At 42.2% G+C, this 19950-nt stretch overlaps 1 protein-coding gene and 1 long non-coding RNA gene across 4 annotated transcripts; one reads left to right on the top strand and one right to left on the bottom strand.

Moving 5' to 3' along the window:
• Positions 1 to 606: 606 nt before the first annotated feature.
• Positions 607 to 7193, bottom strand: LOC125125134 (uncharacterized). Its single transcript, XR_007134367.1, has 3 exons — positions 6662 to 7193; positions 4704 to 4866; positions 607 to 1902 (listed from the first exon to the last, which is right to left on the bottom strand). It is a non-coding gene; the product is annotated as an uncharacterized LOC125125134 (long non-coding RNA).
• Positions 7194 to 7225: 32 nt separating this feature from the next.
• Positions 7226 to 18129, top strand: FAM111B (FAM111 trypsin like peptidase B). Of its 3 annotated transcripts, none has more exons than XM_047775659.1 (4): positions 7226 to 7679; positions 7966 to 8015; positions 8950 to 9038; positions 15856 to 18129. In XM_047775659.1, the coding sequence occupies exons 3-4, from the start codon at positions 8958 to 8960 to the stop codon at positions 17968 to 17970; spliced, it is 2196 nt and encodes a 731-aa protein (XP_047631615.1). In that variant the 5' UTR covers positions 7226 to 7679; positions 7966 to 8015; positions 8950 to 8957; the 3' UTR covers positions 17971 to 18129. The 3 variants fall into 3 exon arrangements, with proteins under 3 accessions (XP_047631615.1, XP_047631614.1, XP_047631613.1); XM_047775658.1 differs by having other exon boundaries at positions 8924 to 9038; XM_047775657.1 differs by having other exon boundaries at positions 8873 to 9038.
• The last annotated feature ends 1821 nt before the right edge of the window (positions 18130 to 19950 follow it).

Raw genomic sequence — 19950 nt, 5'->3', positions numbered from 1 at the left:
GAGTGGAGGACAGTATATTTTTTATTTTTTTTATTTTTTTTTCATTTTTTTATTACTCAAATGAATTTATCACATCTGTAGTTGTATAATGCTCATAACAATCTGATTTCATAGGATTTCCATCCCACAACCCAAACACATCCCCCACCCCCCAAACTGTCTCCTCCAGAGACCATAAGTTCTCCAATATCTGTGAGTCAGCATCTGTTCTGCAAAGAAGTTCCGTCTGTCCTTTTTTCAGATTCCACATGTCAGTGAAAGCATTTGATGTTGGTGTCTCATTGTATGGCTGAGGACAGTATTTTAAAGGGAGTGGCCAGGGAAGGCCTCTCTGAAAACCTGGCATTTGACAGAGATCTGAAGAAAGAAGCAAGAGAGTCAGGCACATACCAGCAGTGGGTGTTGCAGACTGAGGAAGCAGTCCAGGAAGTGTTTGAGATGGTCCACTGGAGTGAATGAAAAAAATACCTTAACCTCCATTTATGCATTCATCCAAAAAATAAAATGAACTAACATTTCATATATTAATTATAAAAGAATATATGTACATATATAAATAATATTATATGGGTAGATGCTCAATTTGTTAAAAATTATAGGGATGGAAAAAAAATTTAAAAAATAAAAATTATAGGGATGGGACATTAAAAGGTCAAAAGTTACTGCCTATGGCCTCTGGAAAGGCAAGAGTCTGTATCTTCAGACACCATCCTATCATCTGAAACAAAATAGGTATCGATAATCTGTGTGTGCATATCCTGACCGTGTCCTTGTCGTGTGGAAGTTCCCAGGTGCAGAGATCAAACATGCCACACAGCAGCGACTTGAGCTGCTGCAGGGACAAAGTGGGACCGCTGAGCCACAACAGCACTCCCCAGAGTGCTATTTTTGGTGGTAGTGAGGGGGATATTTTTAAAAGCAACTAGGCCTCTGTCTCCAGGGGGAAGGGCCCCTAAGAAATGAATAAATGAAGAGACGATCGGAAGGATGAATCAGTGTAGGAAGAAGTGATTCACGGGGTCCGTGAGCATTGAAATACTGCAAAAGCAGCCTTGGCACAATAAAAGACCTCGGGCATTGGCGTCTGACGAGTTAAAATCATCCAAGGACTGCCACCGGCAATTTATTCATTTTGTTTCCTAATCTGTAAAACAGGAAATGGATTAAATAAAAAGATGATGTAATGAGACACTCCGATGGAAATGGTGAAACACTATGCATTTAGTGGATGCTTCCCACCTGTTATCTTTCACTCTCATCTCTTCATCCTAACCGCCGGACAGCCTGCCCCACAATGTCAGTGCTGCAAATAGTCTCTAAAACAAGGACTGGTAGTAGTGCGCCTGCTTTGCCCCCAGACTGCCTTTCACCAAAACTGCGAGGACCCAGAGTGATGGAGAAATAAGTTTGCCAAAAACAGGTGAGGTGAGCCTTAGTTAACTGGGAGGAAGATACGTTGGGGGCGAAGGGGGTGGGGGAGGTGAAGAGGAGTAGTCAACATGAGCTATTGCAACCTTGAACTAACAGGGATACCCTCAGGGAGCACACGACACAGTATCTACCACCCCGACCTCTCCATTCCCTGTCACGATTGCACCCACTAAAGGGGTGGGAAGCTCTTGGGGTCAGAACACGGAAGGGGGGGGGGACCACAACAGGCTACCATTGGCCACAATGACTGTCAATCCTCACGCAGCTCCGATTTTCCCCGCCTCCCCGTTCCTCAGGCTGATCCTCTGGCGACATCTTCAGGCCTCATGAGGAATGTCATCCGCCCTGAAGAAGCTATCGCTGGCAGCCAAGATTCACTGCCCTAGGGCTGGAGGAGGTTCTTTCTGGCTCCGCTGGAGTGCCAGGGCGGTCCTGGAAAGGGACTGCCAACGTTGATCTCGGTTCCAGGAGCTGTGAGGGAGAGTCACGGAGGGACAGGTTGGGACATTAGGTTGGGAGCAGGACTGGAGGGGAGCGGACACAGGAAGTGCTGGGGTGAGCTGGGGTAGAGGAAGCTGATTAGAACAGAGAAGCAATATCTCAGGACTGAGGTCATCGCGCCTGACTGCGTGGGTAGTAATCCTGGCTCTGCTAATTGCTTTGTGTCTTGAAGCCAATTGCTTGGCATCTCTATGGCCACAATTTCCTTTGAAAGGGGAATAACTGCAGCTGCCTCCTATGGTTGTTGTGGGGATAAAATTAGTTAATATTTGTAAAATCCTTAGAGTGGTTTTGTTTAATGAAAACAGAGGTCACCAACAGCGCTAGCATCACCTCCTGAGAAATGCAGGCTACCCACTCAGCCACACTCTAGCCTTAGGGGAATCAGGATCTCACAGGAGCTGGGAATCCCCACCAGTGGATCCTGATGCATCAGAGACTTTGCAAAGCCCTGGTCTCAGTTTCCCAGGCAGACCTGTTGATGCCTCTGCTTTTTAAAGGATGCAGTTTACTGAGCCTTGCCCCAGACCTATTGAATTTATACTGTAATCGAGTCCTAGAATCTGTGGTTTTTCAAACTCAGGTGTTAAGTTTGAACAGGAATGGACCAGGGAATCATAAATGGGCAGCCCTCTTTAATGAACAAATAGGGAGTCTAGACCCTCAAGAGGCAAAGGAGCTTTTCTAAGGTCTCCCTGCACGCTCCGAAGAGGCTTTGAGGCACTCGGGTTAAACTCCTCCAGCTCATCTCCTTCCTCCCAACTAGTCCTCCGGTAAACCACCCTGTTTCCTAATCTGTGAAATGGGGCTAAAGTCAGACCTAGCTCAAAGGGTGACTGCAAAGATCCAGTGAGACCCACAAAATCCCCACTAGGGATACGGATTAAGGGAAGGGGTTCATGTGTGTCCAAGTCCCAGAGCCTGAAATTCCTTCAGTGGCCTGGAACCCTGTGGGGCAGGTCTCCTTGTAGAAATTCCCATGATTAAATAAGGCTTGGAAATGCAAGTCGCCAAGAGACAGTGGGATCACTGGGCCTCTCAGATGGGCCTAAAGCTGGCCCAGTCCTGAGCCATCCCCTGAACCGAGAGATGAGCACAGCCTGGGGTTCCCGAGTCCCAGTGTGCAAGTGAGGACACGAAACCATAGGGCTCACAGTGGCGTCTTGGCCCCAGGCACCCTCCACCCTGTATTTCTTTTACTGGAAAGAGATAGATAGATGACAGATAAATAAAGAGATAAAGATAGATAGATGATGGAGAGAGAGCACACCCTCCTGGCTTCCTGGCAGCCTCCTTACTGGAGTGGCTGGTGTTCTGGGAGGGAGGGCTTTACCCTCCCAGGGTGCATTATCGTCCTAGCATAGGGTGGGTACAGTTAGGACTTCAGGACTGACCCTAGGCTGGTGCTGGAAACTTAGAGCTCCCTCTCTGATCTTCCCTTAAAAGGGGGGAGAGCTTCCAAACCAAAGTGAGGGGGGTCCCACTGTTAACTCATGGGGAAGAGGAAGAGACCATCGCCACCCCTGCCCCCAGCCCCAGCCATGCTTTGGTGTATCCAGGGTCAGCTCTGGACTAGGATATCCAGGCCTTCAGCCCCAGTTCTCCCCAGGGGCCAGGACTCTAGATGCTTTTGCCTTTGTGCATCTGATGACAGCTTCCCTCAACTCCACCATAAAACACCTACCCCTCCTCATCCATTGAGTTCAAGTCTGAATCTCTGATACTCTCCCAGGTAGAGGTAATGGGGTCTTTGTTCCCAGAACATGTGTTTGCAATTCTAAATACAGAAATCATCCCACTCTGTTAGGATTTGGGGGGGCAGTGGTGGGGGCGAGAGGCATCTTTGAGGGTTCATGAAAGAGTCACTATCCCAAAGCACTGACCTTATACCCTGGTTCTTTCAGGCTTGGCTTTAGTATCTGATAAATTCTCACCTCTCCAAACCTTGTGAGTGGTCTTTACCACATGATGATGTTTGTTTGGTTTGTTTTGTTTGAAGGCCACGCCTGTGGCATATGGAAGTTCCTGGGCTAAGGGTCTAATCAGAGCAACAGCTGAGGCCTATACCACAGCCACAGCAACAATGGGTCGAAGCTGCATCTACAATCTATGCAGCAGGTTGTGGCAACTCCAGATCTTTAACCCACTGAGCAAGGCCAGGGATCAAACCCACATTCTCATGGAGACTACATTGGGTCCTTAACCCATTGAGCTGCAATGGGAACTCATCATGGTTTGACCACAGTAAAATAATCCAAACACCTGCAACTTGGCCGGAAGTATTCTTGTCACATATATAATGAAATGCAGACTACTTACTATGTACAGCCAACATATAAGTGTCATATAAGCGTCAGCTGAAAGTGAAGCTTCCTTGGTGGCTCAACAGATTCCCTGAGCACTCCCTATTCCGTCACTGCTGCCAAGCTGCAATGGGTTTGCAGCCAAGCTCTCAGAGCACAGCCTCGACCGGGAAAGCAATACTGGAGCCCTATCACAGGCCTATAGGTCCTGGTTCAGGCAGTGCTATGCTGTTTTTGGTTAGGGTCAGTTTTACACTTAAGGCAGAAGTGGAAGACTGACACCTGCTGCTAAAATATCAGCTGCCTTTGTACACCGATGCCAAGCAGAATGCAGAGACAGAGTTGGAGGAGACAGAAAAAGTAGCTTTAGTTGCCAGGCAAAGAGGGAACACAGCAGGCTAGTGCTTCAAGGACTGTGGCCACCACCACTGCTCCCCACTCCCTTGAAGGGGTAGTGAGAAGTCTTACAGGGTTCAAGGAGCAGGGCTTGGTCAGCTTGGGGATATTCTGCGGACTGGTTGGTGGTAATTGGGAGTCAGTGTCATCAACCTTCTGGTTCCAACCAATCTGGGGTCTACCTGCTCCTGGACAGCATGCAATTGATTCTTCCACCTGGCGGGGGCTTCAGCACCTGCAAAACAGTTCCAAGGGCATGGCTCGGAATATTATCTAGAGTTCTGGAGGAAGAACAAAAGGTTCTTGACTTTGCTGAATGGCTGAACTATTACTCTTCTGTCTTGCTGGGCTGTTTTCCATTTTCTCGCTTCCCTGATTAAATGGATTCTTTGACTAAAGTTTTTCTACAGACAAAACGGCAGGTGGAAGACCTGAGTGGGGGTCCCCTCTAGGAAGGCCTCACAGGGTCCTGCTGGGCTACACACCCCAAATGGCATCAGGCCAGAAGTTGCAAACATATGGCTCAGGTGCTATTCCGATGACCAGTAAATAGGAAGTGACAAGCATCAGCAATCCGCTGGGCTCTGGAAGCCAGAGCATTTGGGGATTGGCAGGATCCTGTGCTGGGTGGGATGCCATTACGAGTGGGCAGACGCCCACTGGGAGGTAAACATTCCAACGTCACCTAAGAAACAGAGGATCTGAGGACACAAGGCAGGTTTTTTTTCTTTATCTTCCGCTGAGCTATCTCCCTTTGAATTCTTTTTTGCCTCTTCCTTTTCACAGCACCTCAAATAGACTTGTCAGTGAATGGTCAACATCATTACCATCATAAGTCCAAGTTTCTCTGTCTCTCTGTCTCTCTCTCTCTTTCACTTTGGTCTATGTTATTCCTTTGCATGTTCAGTCTCCTGTCCCTTCCTGACCCTCCCTGGGGACTCACTATCATATATTGAATGTGATTGCTTTTACTTCACTCCTCGTCACACAGTTGGAATGGATTAGGATCTTTAAATCAACATGTCAAAGCAGAATTCACACACACACACACACACACACACACACACACGTGGCGGCGGCAGCAGCAGCAGCAGAAGAAACATCTCCTGCCTGGGATCTCCCATACCAGTTAATGGAGACTTTATCCTTGTTCAGGTTGCTCCATTCAAAAGCCCAGGAATCATCACTGAGCCCTCTTTTTCTCTGCTTTCCTGAACTTCCCATCCGTAAACAAAACCGGTGGATGTGCCCTTCAAAATCAATGCAGCATCAAAACAGCATTCACCCCTTCATCACTACCACTGCAGCCTGCTCCTACCACATCTCTGGAAACCTGGGGTAACCTCCCCCTAATCGCTTTCTCCTTCTGTATCTATCTACTCTTGTCCCCCAGAGTTTGTCGCTCTTATAGCTGCCAGTGATTTTTTTTAAAAAATCAGATTATATGACTCCCTTGCTTCAAACTCTCTGTTTAGAATAAATCTCACATTTGTAATAAAATCCAGACTCCTTAACGTAACCTACAGTTTGCTTAGTGACCATGGCAAATACGAGTACTCCTTAAGTTATGATCCTTTCCAGGACAAATTCTCCGTCCTCAGAAACATCAGGCAACATCAACAGCACCCTCCCCTACGCCTCTTACTTTTCATAACTTTTTTTTAACATCTCCAGTCTACAAAGAAATGAGAATCAGCAAGTCCCCTTGGGCAAAAATTTGTCCTCCTTGTGTGTATGTTAGTACCAGTCACTTGTACCACTTTAAGATGATTTAAAGAATAGCTGTGATTTGATCAAATTATCATAGTTTTTCTCTTTTCTTCCAGCTTTTTCATATTATTTTTACAATTACACTTCTAAGGTTCACTCTGTCCAAACCCCACTGAGCACCTGGAATTTAAACAACGATCACAGTTTCTCTGTATATAGTTTACATTAAGTCCAGAAAAGCTGTCAGTAGTATCCCAACACCATCAGCCTTTACATAAACATCCATTCTACTTCAAAAGGAACGGTCACTCATCACCTACCAATTCTATTTTCCCCTTCTTTGACCAGCTTCTCAAAAATAGCATCCAAAACGAAGGCACCCCCTCCTGTTCAGTCTCTTAAACAGTAAAAAGTTTTCTCAAGCCCACTTTTTGGTCATCAGTTGGAAGATGGGTAACGCTGCAGCCCCCTTAGGACTGGAAATTTCTAGTGCACGTCCTGGGAACCGAGAGGGCAGCTGCTGGTCTCTGCCTCCTGGTTGGAGAGTTTCTGTGCAACAGCCTCTAGATGAAGTTGTCACTTTTGCGGGGGACACCAAGTCTGCTGCCTGCTTTGGGCCACTTCATGCGCTGGAAGCTGATGAAGTGTACGGCCACAACCCCGCAGGTTCGGGGCCAGGAGCCTCTCCTGGGAAGCTCAGTCCACTGCTGCTGCCCATCCTGGAGTGGCTGAGGGGATGCGATGGCCGCTCACTCAGCTTCAGCGACCAGGCTGTTGGGGCTGCTCTTCCGACTCCGGGGCTCACTGTTCCCACCCCAAGCCGCCACTGTGTAATTTGAGCCTCGGGCAGAACGCTCCTCCCTCTACCGCCCACCGCTAGCTCAGCAACTCTCCCGACTACAATGGATGCAGCTTTGGCGGGCAGGGATGAAGGGAAATAACTGCTCCAAGTTTGACCCGGAGCAAGGAAGCTGGCTGTGGACCTAGGGTGGGAAGGGAATGGATGAACGGGACCGGGGCGGGGTAATCACGGCCATCTGGGCGGCTGGGCACGTCTCTCCCCGTTACCCCGCGTGATGCAGTCCACACCCATCTTTTTCTGGCACCCGCTCAGAGGCCGGAATCGGCCAATCGGCTTCCAAAGTGGATGAGTGTCCGTCGGAAGAGCGCAGACAGCCTCTGCAGCTTCCCGCCCCACGGTCTACTCCCTGGCGCATTGCTCGCTTTCACTTGCCAGGGTGAACATTCCAGGAAGCTTCAGCGAAGCGCCGTCATCGCCCCTCTTCTGGATCCCAGCAAGGCTGGCACAGACACTGTTGGGGCAGATTCTCAGCTTCTGTGAGTGGCTCCTCCGGTGGGAGTTCTTAGGGGATGGTTGTCAAGGGCGCTAGTTAGAAGGATCTCAGTCCAGATCCTAGGAGGTTTTGGAGGGAGAGGGACTGAGGCATCCTCCCGTTGTGGTAAACCACTCCCCAGCCTCAAGAGTTTTACACCTGGAAAGGCTTTGAGATAGTCTAGGTAGCTGTTCCAACCGAGGTGCGGTGGGGCTCTGGAGGGAGGGAGGGAGGCGCTTGGAAGTTATTGTTCCATCGATTTTGCCTACTTTTGTCCGTTTTGCTTTCAGACTGGAGGGTAAATCCGGTCCCTGGCACTTTATTTGGCCAGACGTCTAAGGTAATAACTGTCTTAATATTCTCGTCTTCTAGTTCTGTCAGCTGTGTCCACTTCTGGATCTGTTCCTTTTCACTGATTTCTCTCCTCATTGTGGATCATATTTTCCTGCTTCTTTTTTATGCCTGGTAATTTTTGACTGGACATCAAGCATTGCCGATTTCACATGGGGGGGGGGGTGTTCAAGAAATGCTTCTATTCTTATCAATATTCTAGAACTTCCTTCTAGTGCACAGTTTGGAAACAGTGAGTCACCCTTCCAAGCCTTGCTTTTAAACTTTGTCAGTTGAGATCAGAGTGGCCTTTATCTAGGACTAATTTTGTCCTATTGAGTGTAGACGCAATACCTTTCTGAAGAGACTGCCTGATATATTATGAATTATGAAGTTTTCTGGTTTGCCTTTGGGAAACAGAAACTATTCTCAACCCTGTGTGAGCTTCAGAATTGTTCCTTTTTTTCCTGTTGGGCAGTTCTTCTCCTGGCTTCTAGCAGTTTCTTACACTCATGCACTGAGCAATATTAAGCTGCGGTTTCAAGGGAAGGGTACCCAGTACAGATCTGCCACACTTCCTCCATCTGGGCAGCTGTAGCTTTCTAGTGCTCTTCTCTACAAACTCTAGCCCCCTGGGCCTCCCGTGACTCTTAGTTTCTCTTCTCAACTCAAGGAAACTGACAGGCTCTGCTTGTGTCCCCCTTCCCTGACACACAGCCTGGAAACACTCCCCAGGCTATAAGCTAACAGCTCTGAGGTCTTACCTCTGATTACCCTCTCCTGGGGTTAGACACCACTGCTCTGCCCTGCCTGACAACAGGTGTTCAAAACTTATTGTTTCATATATCTTGTGTTTTATTGTTTTAGTCATTTCAAGTAGGAGGGCAAATCCAACCCGTGTTTCTCTGTCTTGGCCAGTGGCGGCAGTGGTTATATTCTCTTAGGAATCATCATGAATTTCGTGAAGGCTGAAGAGAACAAGTCATTCAGCACTGTAGGAAATGACCTGAGTACCAGACCTGAAATTTCAAAGGTATGTCTATTTTTTAACAACTCTACTGAGGCCACACTCTAACCATAGCACTACTTTTAGGGTCCAGGAAGGGAGTAAGCGCATAAAGAATGGCAGTTATCAGAGTTCCCGTTGCGGATCAGTGGTTATGAACTCCTCTAGTATCCATGAGGACTTGGGTTCGATCCCCAGCCCCACTCAGGGGGTTAAGGATCTGGCGTTGCCATGAACTGTGGCGCTGGCCGTAGACACAGCTTGTATCTGGCATTGCTGTGGCTGTGGCATAGGCCAGCAGCTGCAGCTATGATTCTACCCCTAGCCTGAGAACTTCCATATGCCACAGGTGCAGCTCTAAAAAGACCAAAAAAAAAAAAAAACCGAAAAACAAAACAAACCAAAAACCAAAAAACCCACAAAAAAAGGGAAGTTATAACCCCATTTCTTGTATTGTTTAAAATATAGAGAGATCATACTGTATAAGTGTTTGTGTAAAGCAAGATGATAGTGATGAACTAAAGCAAAAGCTACCTTGTTAGACAACAAGGAGACCAACAAACAGTATAGACACTTAAGATAATTGGAAATATAGATGGACAAAAAGCAGAATGCAGTTAATGTTTCCTGAGAGATTACTGGAATCAGGCTTGTCGTTTCCTATGGATTATCTCATTTAATACTGAATAAAACTCTGTGCAGTAGATATAATCGTCCCTATTTTACGAATGAAGAAACTGAAACTCGAGTTTCATGAAACTGAAAAAGGAATGGACTTCAGAGCAAGGATTCCAACCAGGCAATCAGACTTTGGAGCCCAATTTTTGACCAACACACTGATTGACTCAAAATATGCACAATGATAATACTAAATCAAGACATAAACAAAGACCTAAGAAAACAAGACGTAAATAAATAGCACTGTTGAATCTTCCAGTCCTGAACATAGTATATCTCTCTATTTATTTAGGTCTTGTTTAATCTCTTGCGGTATTTTTTTAGGATAAATGTCTTGCATATCTTCTGTCAGATTCATCCCTATAAATATCATGTTTTTTGATGTTATTGTAAATATAACTTTTAAGAAATTTATGTTTCTGATTGCAGCCTGAAATTTTGCTAAATTTGCTTCTTTCTGGTAGTTTTTTCTGAGGTTCTATGTAGAGGGTTCCATCATCAGTGAAATAAGGCAGACTTACTTATTTCTTTATGCTCTGAATGTCTTTTCTTCCCTTGTTTTGTTGCATTAGCTAGGATTTCCAGCAGAATGCTTAACAGACGTGGCAAAAACAGACACCCTTCCTTTTTTGATAATGTTAGGAATACTTTCAGTCTTTCACTGCAAAGTATGCTGTTACCTGTAAGTTTTTTGTAGATGACTGTTATGAGATTGAGGAAGTTCCCTTCTGTTCCTAGGTTGCTAATCATTTTTATCAAAAATGGATGTCAGAGGTTGCCAAATTCCTTTCCTTCTGTCTGTTGAAATGATTAAATGTTTCGTTTTTGTTCTCTCAATATGATTAATTACATTGATAGATTTTCTTTTTAAAAAATGTCCCCAGGTTTTCTTGTGATGTCATTGACATACAGCATTGTATTAATTTAAGGTGCAGAACACAATGATTGGCTCTATGTATATACTGCAAAATGATCACCACAGTCCTTACCTCACGGAGTTAAATTTTTTTCTGGAGATGAGGATTTTTAAGATCTACTCGTATAGCAACTTTCAAATATACTATATGGTGTCATTAGCCATAGTCACCAGAAATTATCTGTCTTACAACTTGAAGTATGTACTCTTGACCAACTTCACCTATTTCTCCCATCCCCCAGCCCACCTCTGGCAACCACCTATCTGTTCTCTGATTATGTGAGTTCAGTGTTTTCAGATTCTACATGTAAGTAAGAACATAAAGTATTTATCTTTCTCTGCCTGACTTATTTCACTTAGCATAGTGCCTTCAAGGTCCCCCCATGTTATAGCAAGGGGCAGAATTTCCCTCTTTTTTATGGCTGAATAATGTTGCATGGTATATATATATTGTTGTGAGCCACATGGGAAGTCCAAGTTGCATGGTATATATAAACCACATGTTCTTTCTTTCTTTCTTCTTCTTTTTTTTTTTTTTTTTGGTTGCTCCCATGGCATGTAGAAATTTCTGGGTCAGGGATCGAACTCACTCCACAGCAGGAACCAGAGCCACTGCTGAGTGACAGTGCTGGATCCTTAACTGGCTGCACCACAAGGGAACTCCCTAAACCACATTTTCTTTATCCGTTCATGCAATGATAGACACTTAGGTTGTATTCTTGTCTTGGCTATTGTAAATAATGCTACAATGACCGTGGGCTGCAAATATCAAAGAGGTGGTGACTTTGTTTCATTTGAATATATATCCAAAAGTAGAATTGCTAGATCATATGGTACTTCCTTTTTTTTTTTTTTTTAATTAGGGCCGCACCTGTGGCATATGCAAGTTCCCAGCCTTTAGGGGGCAAAACATAGCTGTAGCTACTGGCCTACTCCACAGCCACAGCAACAACATATCCCAGGTGTGACTGAGACCAATACCTTAGCTCACAGCAATGCAGAATCCTTAATCCACTGAGAGAGGCCAGGGGTCGAACTTGCATCCTCATGGATATTAGTCAGTCTCATTACTGCTGAGCTATAACAGGAACTCTGATAGTTCTATTTTTAATTTTTTGAGGCATTTCCATACTGTTTTCCATAGTGGCTGCATCAGTTTACATTCCCACTGATAAATTTCCAAGTTAAACCAATCTTGTATTGATATATACCTCAGCTGGTCATGACGTATTAGAATGTTTACATTTATATACATAAGACGACGTAGTGGTTTATAGTTTTGTTGTAAGGATTTGCACTTCTGTGATAGAGTAGTGTACACAATGCCCCAGGAATTAGGATATTTACCTTATGTATTATGGAAGCAGCAACTATTTTGATGGATCTCCACTAATTGTTCCTTCCAATCCTTTTGGATAGTTTTTTCCCCTGCCTTGAGTGATTTTTCAGATGCATGTATTGATCAGTACTCAACTAAAGACACACAGGGAATTTCTCTGTTCCACCCTCCCCCAAATGCTTTGCCTTTCAAAAGTTAAACCCATTGACTTCCCTTAAGTCTCAGTTCTATCCCCTCAACTGAGAGAATTTACTGAGCTTTGCCTGGATTACCCTCCCTGTTGGCCCAGAATCTATCTTCAGAGAGTGATCTGGAGCAATTATATGGTTTGCTTCATTTTTTTTTTCCTCCTATTTCTCAAGGATCACTATTCTTTCTTGCCTAATGTCCAGTGTCTTGAAAAGCATATATTTTGTCTGTTTCTCTAGTTCTTTCAGGTAGGAATGTAAATTAGGTCTATATTGGGTCTAATATTACATCTTGACCAGAGCAGAATTTTGAGACATTGCTTTTTATATTCTTTCCAGAGGTTTTCATTGTAATTATTGGGAATAATAGCTATCATGAGATTAAGTCATTTTGGCTACTTCCTTCTGTTATTCTTAAAAATAAAAGTGGTGACATGCTAGAAAGTTAATTAAGGACATCTTCAAAAATTCTACAGGAAATATTGTGTGAAATAATCATTAGAAAACTTTCCTTTACCATCAGGGAGAATAAAGGAATACTCACTCTTATTGACTCTAGTTAGTTGATGATTACATAATAATCATTACATCACACTATACTAGTGATGCTAGCCAGTACAATAAGATAAGGAAAATAAATAAAAATACAGTTAAGAGTTGAAAAGGAAGGAACAAAGCATATTCATGAAACACTTACAGATGATATGACTGCCTATTTTGAACACCAAAATTATCTATGGACCAATATTAGAAATGATGATAATTTAGCAGTTGGCTAGCTTTAAGACTGATATTTACAAAAGAGGGATTTATTTTGATCAGCAATAATCAGAATGCAGAATATCAAAAAATCATTTTATTATGCCTAGAAAAATATCAGTTACCTAGGAATAAATTTAAAAAATAATTTTTAAGTCCTTTATGAATAAAATTATAAACTTTTTTTGTAAGACATGAAAGGAGACCTAACTGGGGGGGTGAGGGAGGGATGGGGTGGAAGTTTGCAGTTAGCAAATGCAAATTGCCACATATAGCATGGATAAACAACAAGATCCTACTGGATAGCACAGGGAGCTATATTTGGTATCCTGAGATCCTGAGATAAACCATAGTGAAAAGTAATGTGAAAAAAAAATGTGTGTATATAGCAAAGCTGAGTTGCTTTGCTATCTAGCAGAGATTAATACAACATTGAAAATCAACTATACTTCAATTTTAAAAAAGTTATAAGATATCCAAGAGTAGGAAAACTCATTATTATTAGGATGTCCATCCTCCCCAAATTCATCTATTGGTTCAATACAATCCTAATGAAAACTCCAACAGTTTACTTTTCTGGCACTTAAGAAAATGACCAACATTTATTAGAAGAGCAGAGGGCCAATAACCAATACATTTCTGAAGACAAAGAGTAAAGTCAGTGAATTTATATGATCAGATATGAATGTTCATTATAAGGTGGTAATTAAGAAAATATTTAGCACAGATATGGAAAAAGATACCACTGGAACAGAGCAGAGACAGACTCATGAAATCTATGAAAATATCTTTGTATTACTTTGTTGGGGATTCTGTAACAAAATACCACAACCTGGGTAACTTAAACACAGATACGTATTTTCTCACAATTCTGGAGGTTCAAAGTTTAAGGTCATGTTTTCATTGGGGTTGTTGCCTTGTGAACTCTGCGAGGGAAGGTTCTGTATGAGGCCTCTGTCATTGCTGTGTTGATGGCTATCTTTTTCCTCTATCTCTTCACTTCATCTTTCCTTTATGTCTATCTCTGTTCAGATGTCTCCTGTTTATAAGGATATCATTCATATTGAACTTGGGGCCCACCCATCTCCAGTACTGCCTCATCTTAACTAATTATATCTACAACAACCCTATTTCCAAATACAGTAGCATTCTGAGGTACTGAGGGCTAGGAATTTCAACATGTAAATTGGGATGGGGGACATAGTTCAACCCATAATCTTATAGGGCATGAGTGACAGTTCAGATCAGTGGAGAAAGGATGAACAATTCCATTCATAGCGCTGGGACAATGAATTATCATTGTAGGAAAATCAAGACACAAGCTCAGAAAATATATGTTTAATGCATATGATGAATAAACAATTTGTGTGCAGACTATATAAGGTACTTTCAATAACAGAAAACTAATGCAGTAGAAAAACTAGTAAAAGAATGTCCAGGTAGAAGCATGAAAAAGGGGTTCAACCTCATTAATAGTTAAACTACCAGTAAAATGCCATTTCACACGCACAAGATTGGCAAACATTAAAAGCTGGGCAATATCAGGAATTCCCTAGTGGTGCAGTGGGTTAAGGACCTGGCGTTGTCACTGCAGAAGTGTGGGTTCACAGCAGTGTGATCCCTGGCCTGAAAGCTTCCATATGCCTTGGGCATGGCCCAAGAGGGGAAAAAAAAAAAGTTGGGCAATACCAAGTTTTGATGAGGGTGTGGAAGCAGTGAGAACTCTCATTTCCTGTGGCAGACATGTAAGTTGGCACGACCCCTTTGTAAATGATTTGACAGTATTTAGTAAGGGTGAGTACGCATATGTCCTAAAGTTAAGCAATTCAACTCCTACGTCTATACCTGAGAGGCAGTCTTGCACATTTGCATCAGGAAACATATTCAAGGGTATTCACAGCAGAACTGTAGCACTAGCTTAATAGAAAAAGACCTGGAAACAACTGACATGTGTGTAAACAGTTGATTTCTTCAGTGGGTTCTCTTTACCCGTGAAAGTGAATGTAAAACTCCATCAACTAGAATGAGCCTCAAAAAAGTGGTGAAACAGATCACAGAAAGCACATTCAAAGGATGCATTTACATAAAATCAAAAACAGGCGAAGCTCAAGAGTATGCAATTTATGCTTTTACTACATATATGCATGTCTCTAAAGAATCTTTTGCCGTCCGATTGTCAATACTTTCTCCTGGGTTATTGCCAACTGATTTTGTATGTATTGGTAAATGGTTTGATTATGGATTTGTATATCTCTCCAATCCTATGATTTACTAATCTTTTTAGTATCTTTTCTTAGTGCTGTTGAAACCAAGTAAAGAATAGAAATTAAACAGTAAATATTTAATTTGAATCTTTGAAAAGTGCTATTTCAAATGTCCAAGAGATGTGCTAACTCCATTTAGTAATTAAATAAATGCTATTATTAAAAAAAACAAACGAAATGGCATTTCATCTCTCAATTGCCAAACATTTAAAATAATAGTACTGAAATCCTTTTGAAGAATTAACTATAATGTTGATCTCCTTGAGTAGCAGGGGAGAATGCAGAGGGTGAGTTGCAGTAACTTTTCTCCAAGGCAGTTGGGCAGTGGATGTGCTGTGAAGTGCATTCATAATCTTAGTATTTCCACTGCTGGAAGTTGGGTCTAGGGAAATATTAAGACTGCAGAAAAATGTTTTATGTATAGAAAACTTTTTCATACTTAGAGTAGTAAATAATTGGAAACAACCTAAATACTTAGCAACGGAAAAATGGATTAGAAACTATTGTACAGTGAACTGTCATATAGCCCCTCAAACTGTGTTTTCAAAGGTTGTTTCATGACATGCAGAAGGACTGGAAGACTGCTTGGTAAAAAACAAACTCATGTGCAGCAGAGTACAATTTAGTCTTATTATTAGAAAAACATGAAACAATTATTAAAGATGATTCCTATTAAATTTTTAATCTTTCCTTTTTTAAGGATATTACCATGCAACAGACGTGTTCCGACACACCTGCTGATCAGTTGCTGGCTAACCTACAAGAGAACATCAGAATCATTAAGATTAAAAGTGAAGTCAGTGAGCAGAAGATATCCCCTGAAAGTCAGAACCCACATTTGAGCACCAGTAAAAAAGATTTCACCTTTATGCTTCAGATAGGCTCCAGGAAGTCAGATCTTACTGTGAAAACAGCACACGGTGGACTCAATGAGAATATCGACTCAGCTCTGAAGAATAATGAACATTTCAGAAGACATGTGCAGGATCCGTTTAAATGGAACATTATGGCTTATGAAGAGACAACAATTAAAGGATTTGTAAATTTAGGAATGCCTCTCAGGTGCCTACCTGAAAAGTCCCATTTTAAAATAACCATTGTCCCAAGAAAAAGTAAGCAGGAAAATGATGATCCGATGTTACGCTTATGTGAAAATCCAGACATTGAATGCATTCTTTTCCGCATTCTTTCTATTGGGAAGAACATAAAGAAGATTGTCAAGATCATGGACCTTCATGAAAAAGGAAGTAACCTTTGTGTCTATGCCTTCAAGGGTGAGACTATCAAAGAAGCCCTCCGCAAGGATGGCCGATTTCGGTCTGACTTAGACTCGCTCGAATGGGAATTAGTAGAAGGTCATCAGAACGTTTATGGGAAAGAGTCCACGGTGGATCAAATCTCTGGAAAACTTTTAGAAATGGAGGTTTTAATAAAAAAGGATAAGAAGAAAGGTACCTGTACAAAAATTAAACAGAGGAATGAAAATGCCACTGATGAAATCAATCACCGTGATTCAATACGGTCTAAGAGCACAGTCCGTGAACCAGGGCCAAATGGAGAGACTGAAGACACAGAACACAGCAGAGAAAAAATTCTCCCATTTCAAAGTCTAGAGAGTAAGAAACACCGGACAATTTCCGAAATTAAAGGTTATTATGATGGAAGTTTCAACACAAGTTGTATGGGGGAAACCTCACAAGTTAGGCTAAGGTCCCCTCTTGCTATAGAATATGCTTTTTATAGGGATAGGCAAAGAGAAGCGACTAATTCCTGGGAGAAGAATGTAAAAATTTTGGGAAAAGCTATAATGCATCGATATCCATTTTTTAATGAAGAGGTGCTTAGGATAAGAAAGTATTTGGAGGAAGAACAAAAGAGAAACCTGCCACCATTTGAACAATTCAACATATATAAAGAGTACTTTGGAAAAGTGACAGAAAATTCTACTTCAGTTGAAACCTGTGAACGTCTTATTCATCATAGCGAGTCTGTTGGGTTTATGAGATGGGACGTTAATGGAAACTCAGGCAATGCTACTTGCTTTGTCATAAAGAATGGTTATATTTTCACCTGTCGACATGTTTTAGATTTCATCCTGAGAGACACAAATCCAAGTTTGCAGTTGGATATAATAAGCAATTGTGTAAAGGTGACTTTCTCTTACAAAAATTTCTGCCCTAAAGACAATGATTGGTTTTCCCTTGAGAAATGGTTTGCAGTGTCTGATGGAACTCTAGATTATGCCGTATTAAAACTAAGCAAAAATGGACATAGATTTCCTCCAGGCCTGTTTCAACATGTTTCCCCTCAACCATCAGGTGGTTTGATTTATTTAATTGGTCACCCAGAAGGCCAGATCAAGAAAATAGATGGTTGTGTGGTGATTCCTCTAGAGCAACGGTTAGAGAGTTACCCAGAAAATCATCGAGATACGGTGGCAGGAACCCATGCTCCCATTTATAATGCTTATCCTGTGCTTACCCAAAGAAGTTTCCTGACAGAGGCTTGGAGCCGTGCAACACTTAGTTATGATACTTGCTTCTCTAGTGGGTCCTCTGGCTCCCCAGTGTTTAATGCATCTGGCCGTTTGGTTGCTATGCACTCCTTTGGGCATTTTTATAGAGATGAAAATAAGGTTTATGCTCTTATTGAATTTGGCTATTCTATGGATTCAATTCTTAGTGATATCAAACAGAAACATGAGCACGTGTACAAATTATTAGAAGAAGAGGAAAATGAGAACCATGAAGAAGAGAGAGAGAATACACGGGAGTCGTCACTTCGAGATCATCAGGTTGAACCCATGGAACATTAGGAAAAGGATGCTGCTTTCAAAAAATATGCCCAAAATTCAGTGATTTGGGGTGGTTTCTGTAGAGTATAATGGATATTATTTCTTTTAGAAAAGTTCCAGAGAATCATGTAGATACACAAAATGTATTAGAGCTCAAATAAATATTGATTTTTTTTCTCACTGGCTTTTTTTTTTTTTTTCTTGTAAACAATCTTGGGCCTTACTTCAAACACTTTGGTCAGGAGATACAGAGTACTGGGTGTGAGATAGGCTACAAGGATGTAGCCTATCTACAACATGGGAAACATAGCCGATGTTGTATTATAACTGTAAATGGAGTGTAACCTTTAAGAATTGTATAAAATTTTTAAAAATATAAAAAATTAAAACTAAGTAGGTCACTTATATAAATAGTTTGGTATCTGCCATTCTAAATGCCTAAGATGGCATATCCTTTCCAACTTTGTAACCTGTGAAATGACTAGTTATTCTCTACATAACAAGATAATGGGAAAATACACCTTTAGAGTTACAGGGGGGAAAAATGTATTGTTTCTCTAAAGTCCAAAATTTCTTGGTAATCTTAATTTATTTCCCTTCTATGCCCCTGTGACATCAGCCTTGATTATAAATGCCCCCAGAAAATCCAGCTTTTTCGTTGTTTTCTCTAGTTCTGTCCTTCTCTGGCAGATATAAAGAGTGACTCAGCCAGGCTGCATCCCCAGCCTGTCATATTCAGAAATTCTAACTAAGCTTCTGGATATAAACCAGGTTCCTCTAAATAGATGCACTTGCATGTTATTTAGAAGACAGAAGTAAAATGGAAGTCATCTTTCTTCTCCATCTTCTGGCAAACTAAGTCACAGAAAAGTGAGTGTCTAGAGATAGTATTGTCAGCCACATTCAGGGTCAGTGTCTAGTCAGAAGATTCCTGGGTTTCAGGACTAATAGAAGCAGTATCAGCAGCCAGAATCAGCATTGCAGTGTCTGGTCTTCACTTAGACCTTGTGGAGAGGCATGTGTAACAGCTTCCTTGTCCAGCTTTCTGATTCCTGTATTTGCAGCTAAGAGGATGTATTCTTGAACTCAATAATTCCAGGGTTGGCCTTCTGAATGCCACTGCTTTTGTCATCCGAAAGGTTCTCCAGCACCAACCACTTCAGTTAAAACTCTTTTACCTACAATGACCTCTGACATACCCTCCATACCAACGAGCAATGGGTGGAATTGTCCAAGTGTGTAATAGTCTCCCAGCCATGCCAAAGCCAGAAATCTGACTCAGGGAAACTGTTAGTTCAGAAACTCTAGATCTGTGGGTCTATTTAGAAAAGATAGAGGAACAATTGCTAAATTTCAAAAATAAAAAGAGCTTTATTTCTCCCTCATGTAATCATCGAAACATACTATCCTCTGTGGGAATTCCAGATTGTCAAGGTATTGGGTTTCTCCAATCAGGTCACATTACACCCCAGCCTTCCATATGCAACACGGTCCAAGATGACTGCTAAACTTCCAGCCAACACACAACCATCACAGCCAGGGATAAGTGGAAAACTGCACAATTCGTCTTAAGAACGCCATCCAGAAACTGCCTATATCATAGATGCTTACACCCAGTGCCGACAACTTGGTCATATAGCTCACTTAGCTGAAAATCAGGCTGTGAAATGTAGTGTTTATTCTGGTTGACCAGATGCCCAACATAAATTCTATTACTGCAGAATGAAAGGAAAATGGATATTGGGTGAACTAGTAGGCTTAGCCACTGTTCTAGCCATCTAACCTCTCTAGTATTTTATATGCTCTTCATTCCACATGTGAAGCACGCCTACCCACTGCCCAAGATAACCTGCATTTCTGGGTAATGTGCATTTCTCTCCATCACATCTGAATGCAGCTCCTCATGGTCCAGAGATGTATCTTCCCATTTCCCCTCATCCTAGTCACACACCCAATATACCATCGTGGAGTATGGCCAGAATCTAATACCTTAAGTTTTTT

Source organism: Phacochoerus africanus, chromosome 4 (genome assembly GCF_016906955.1).
Source record: "Phacochoerus africanus isolate WHEZ1 chromosome 4, ROS_Pafr_v1, whole genome shotgun sequence".
Lineage (NCBI taxonomy): Eukaryota > Metazoa > Chordata > Mammalia > Artiodactyla > Suidae > Phacochoerus > Phacochoerus africanus.
The sequence above is the reverse complement of the archived record's forward strand: the minus strand, read 5'-3'. Positions and strand labels throughout refer to the sequence as shown.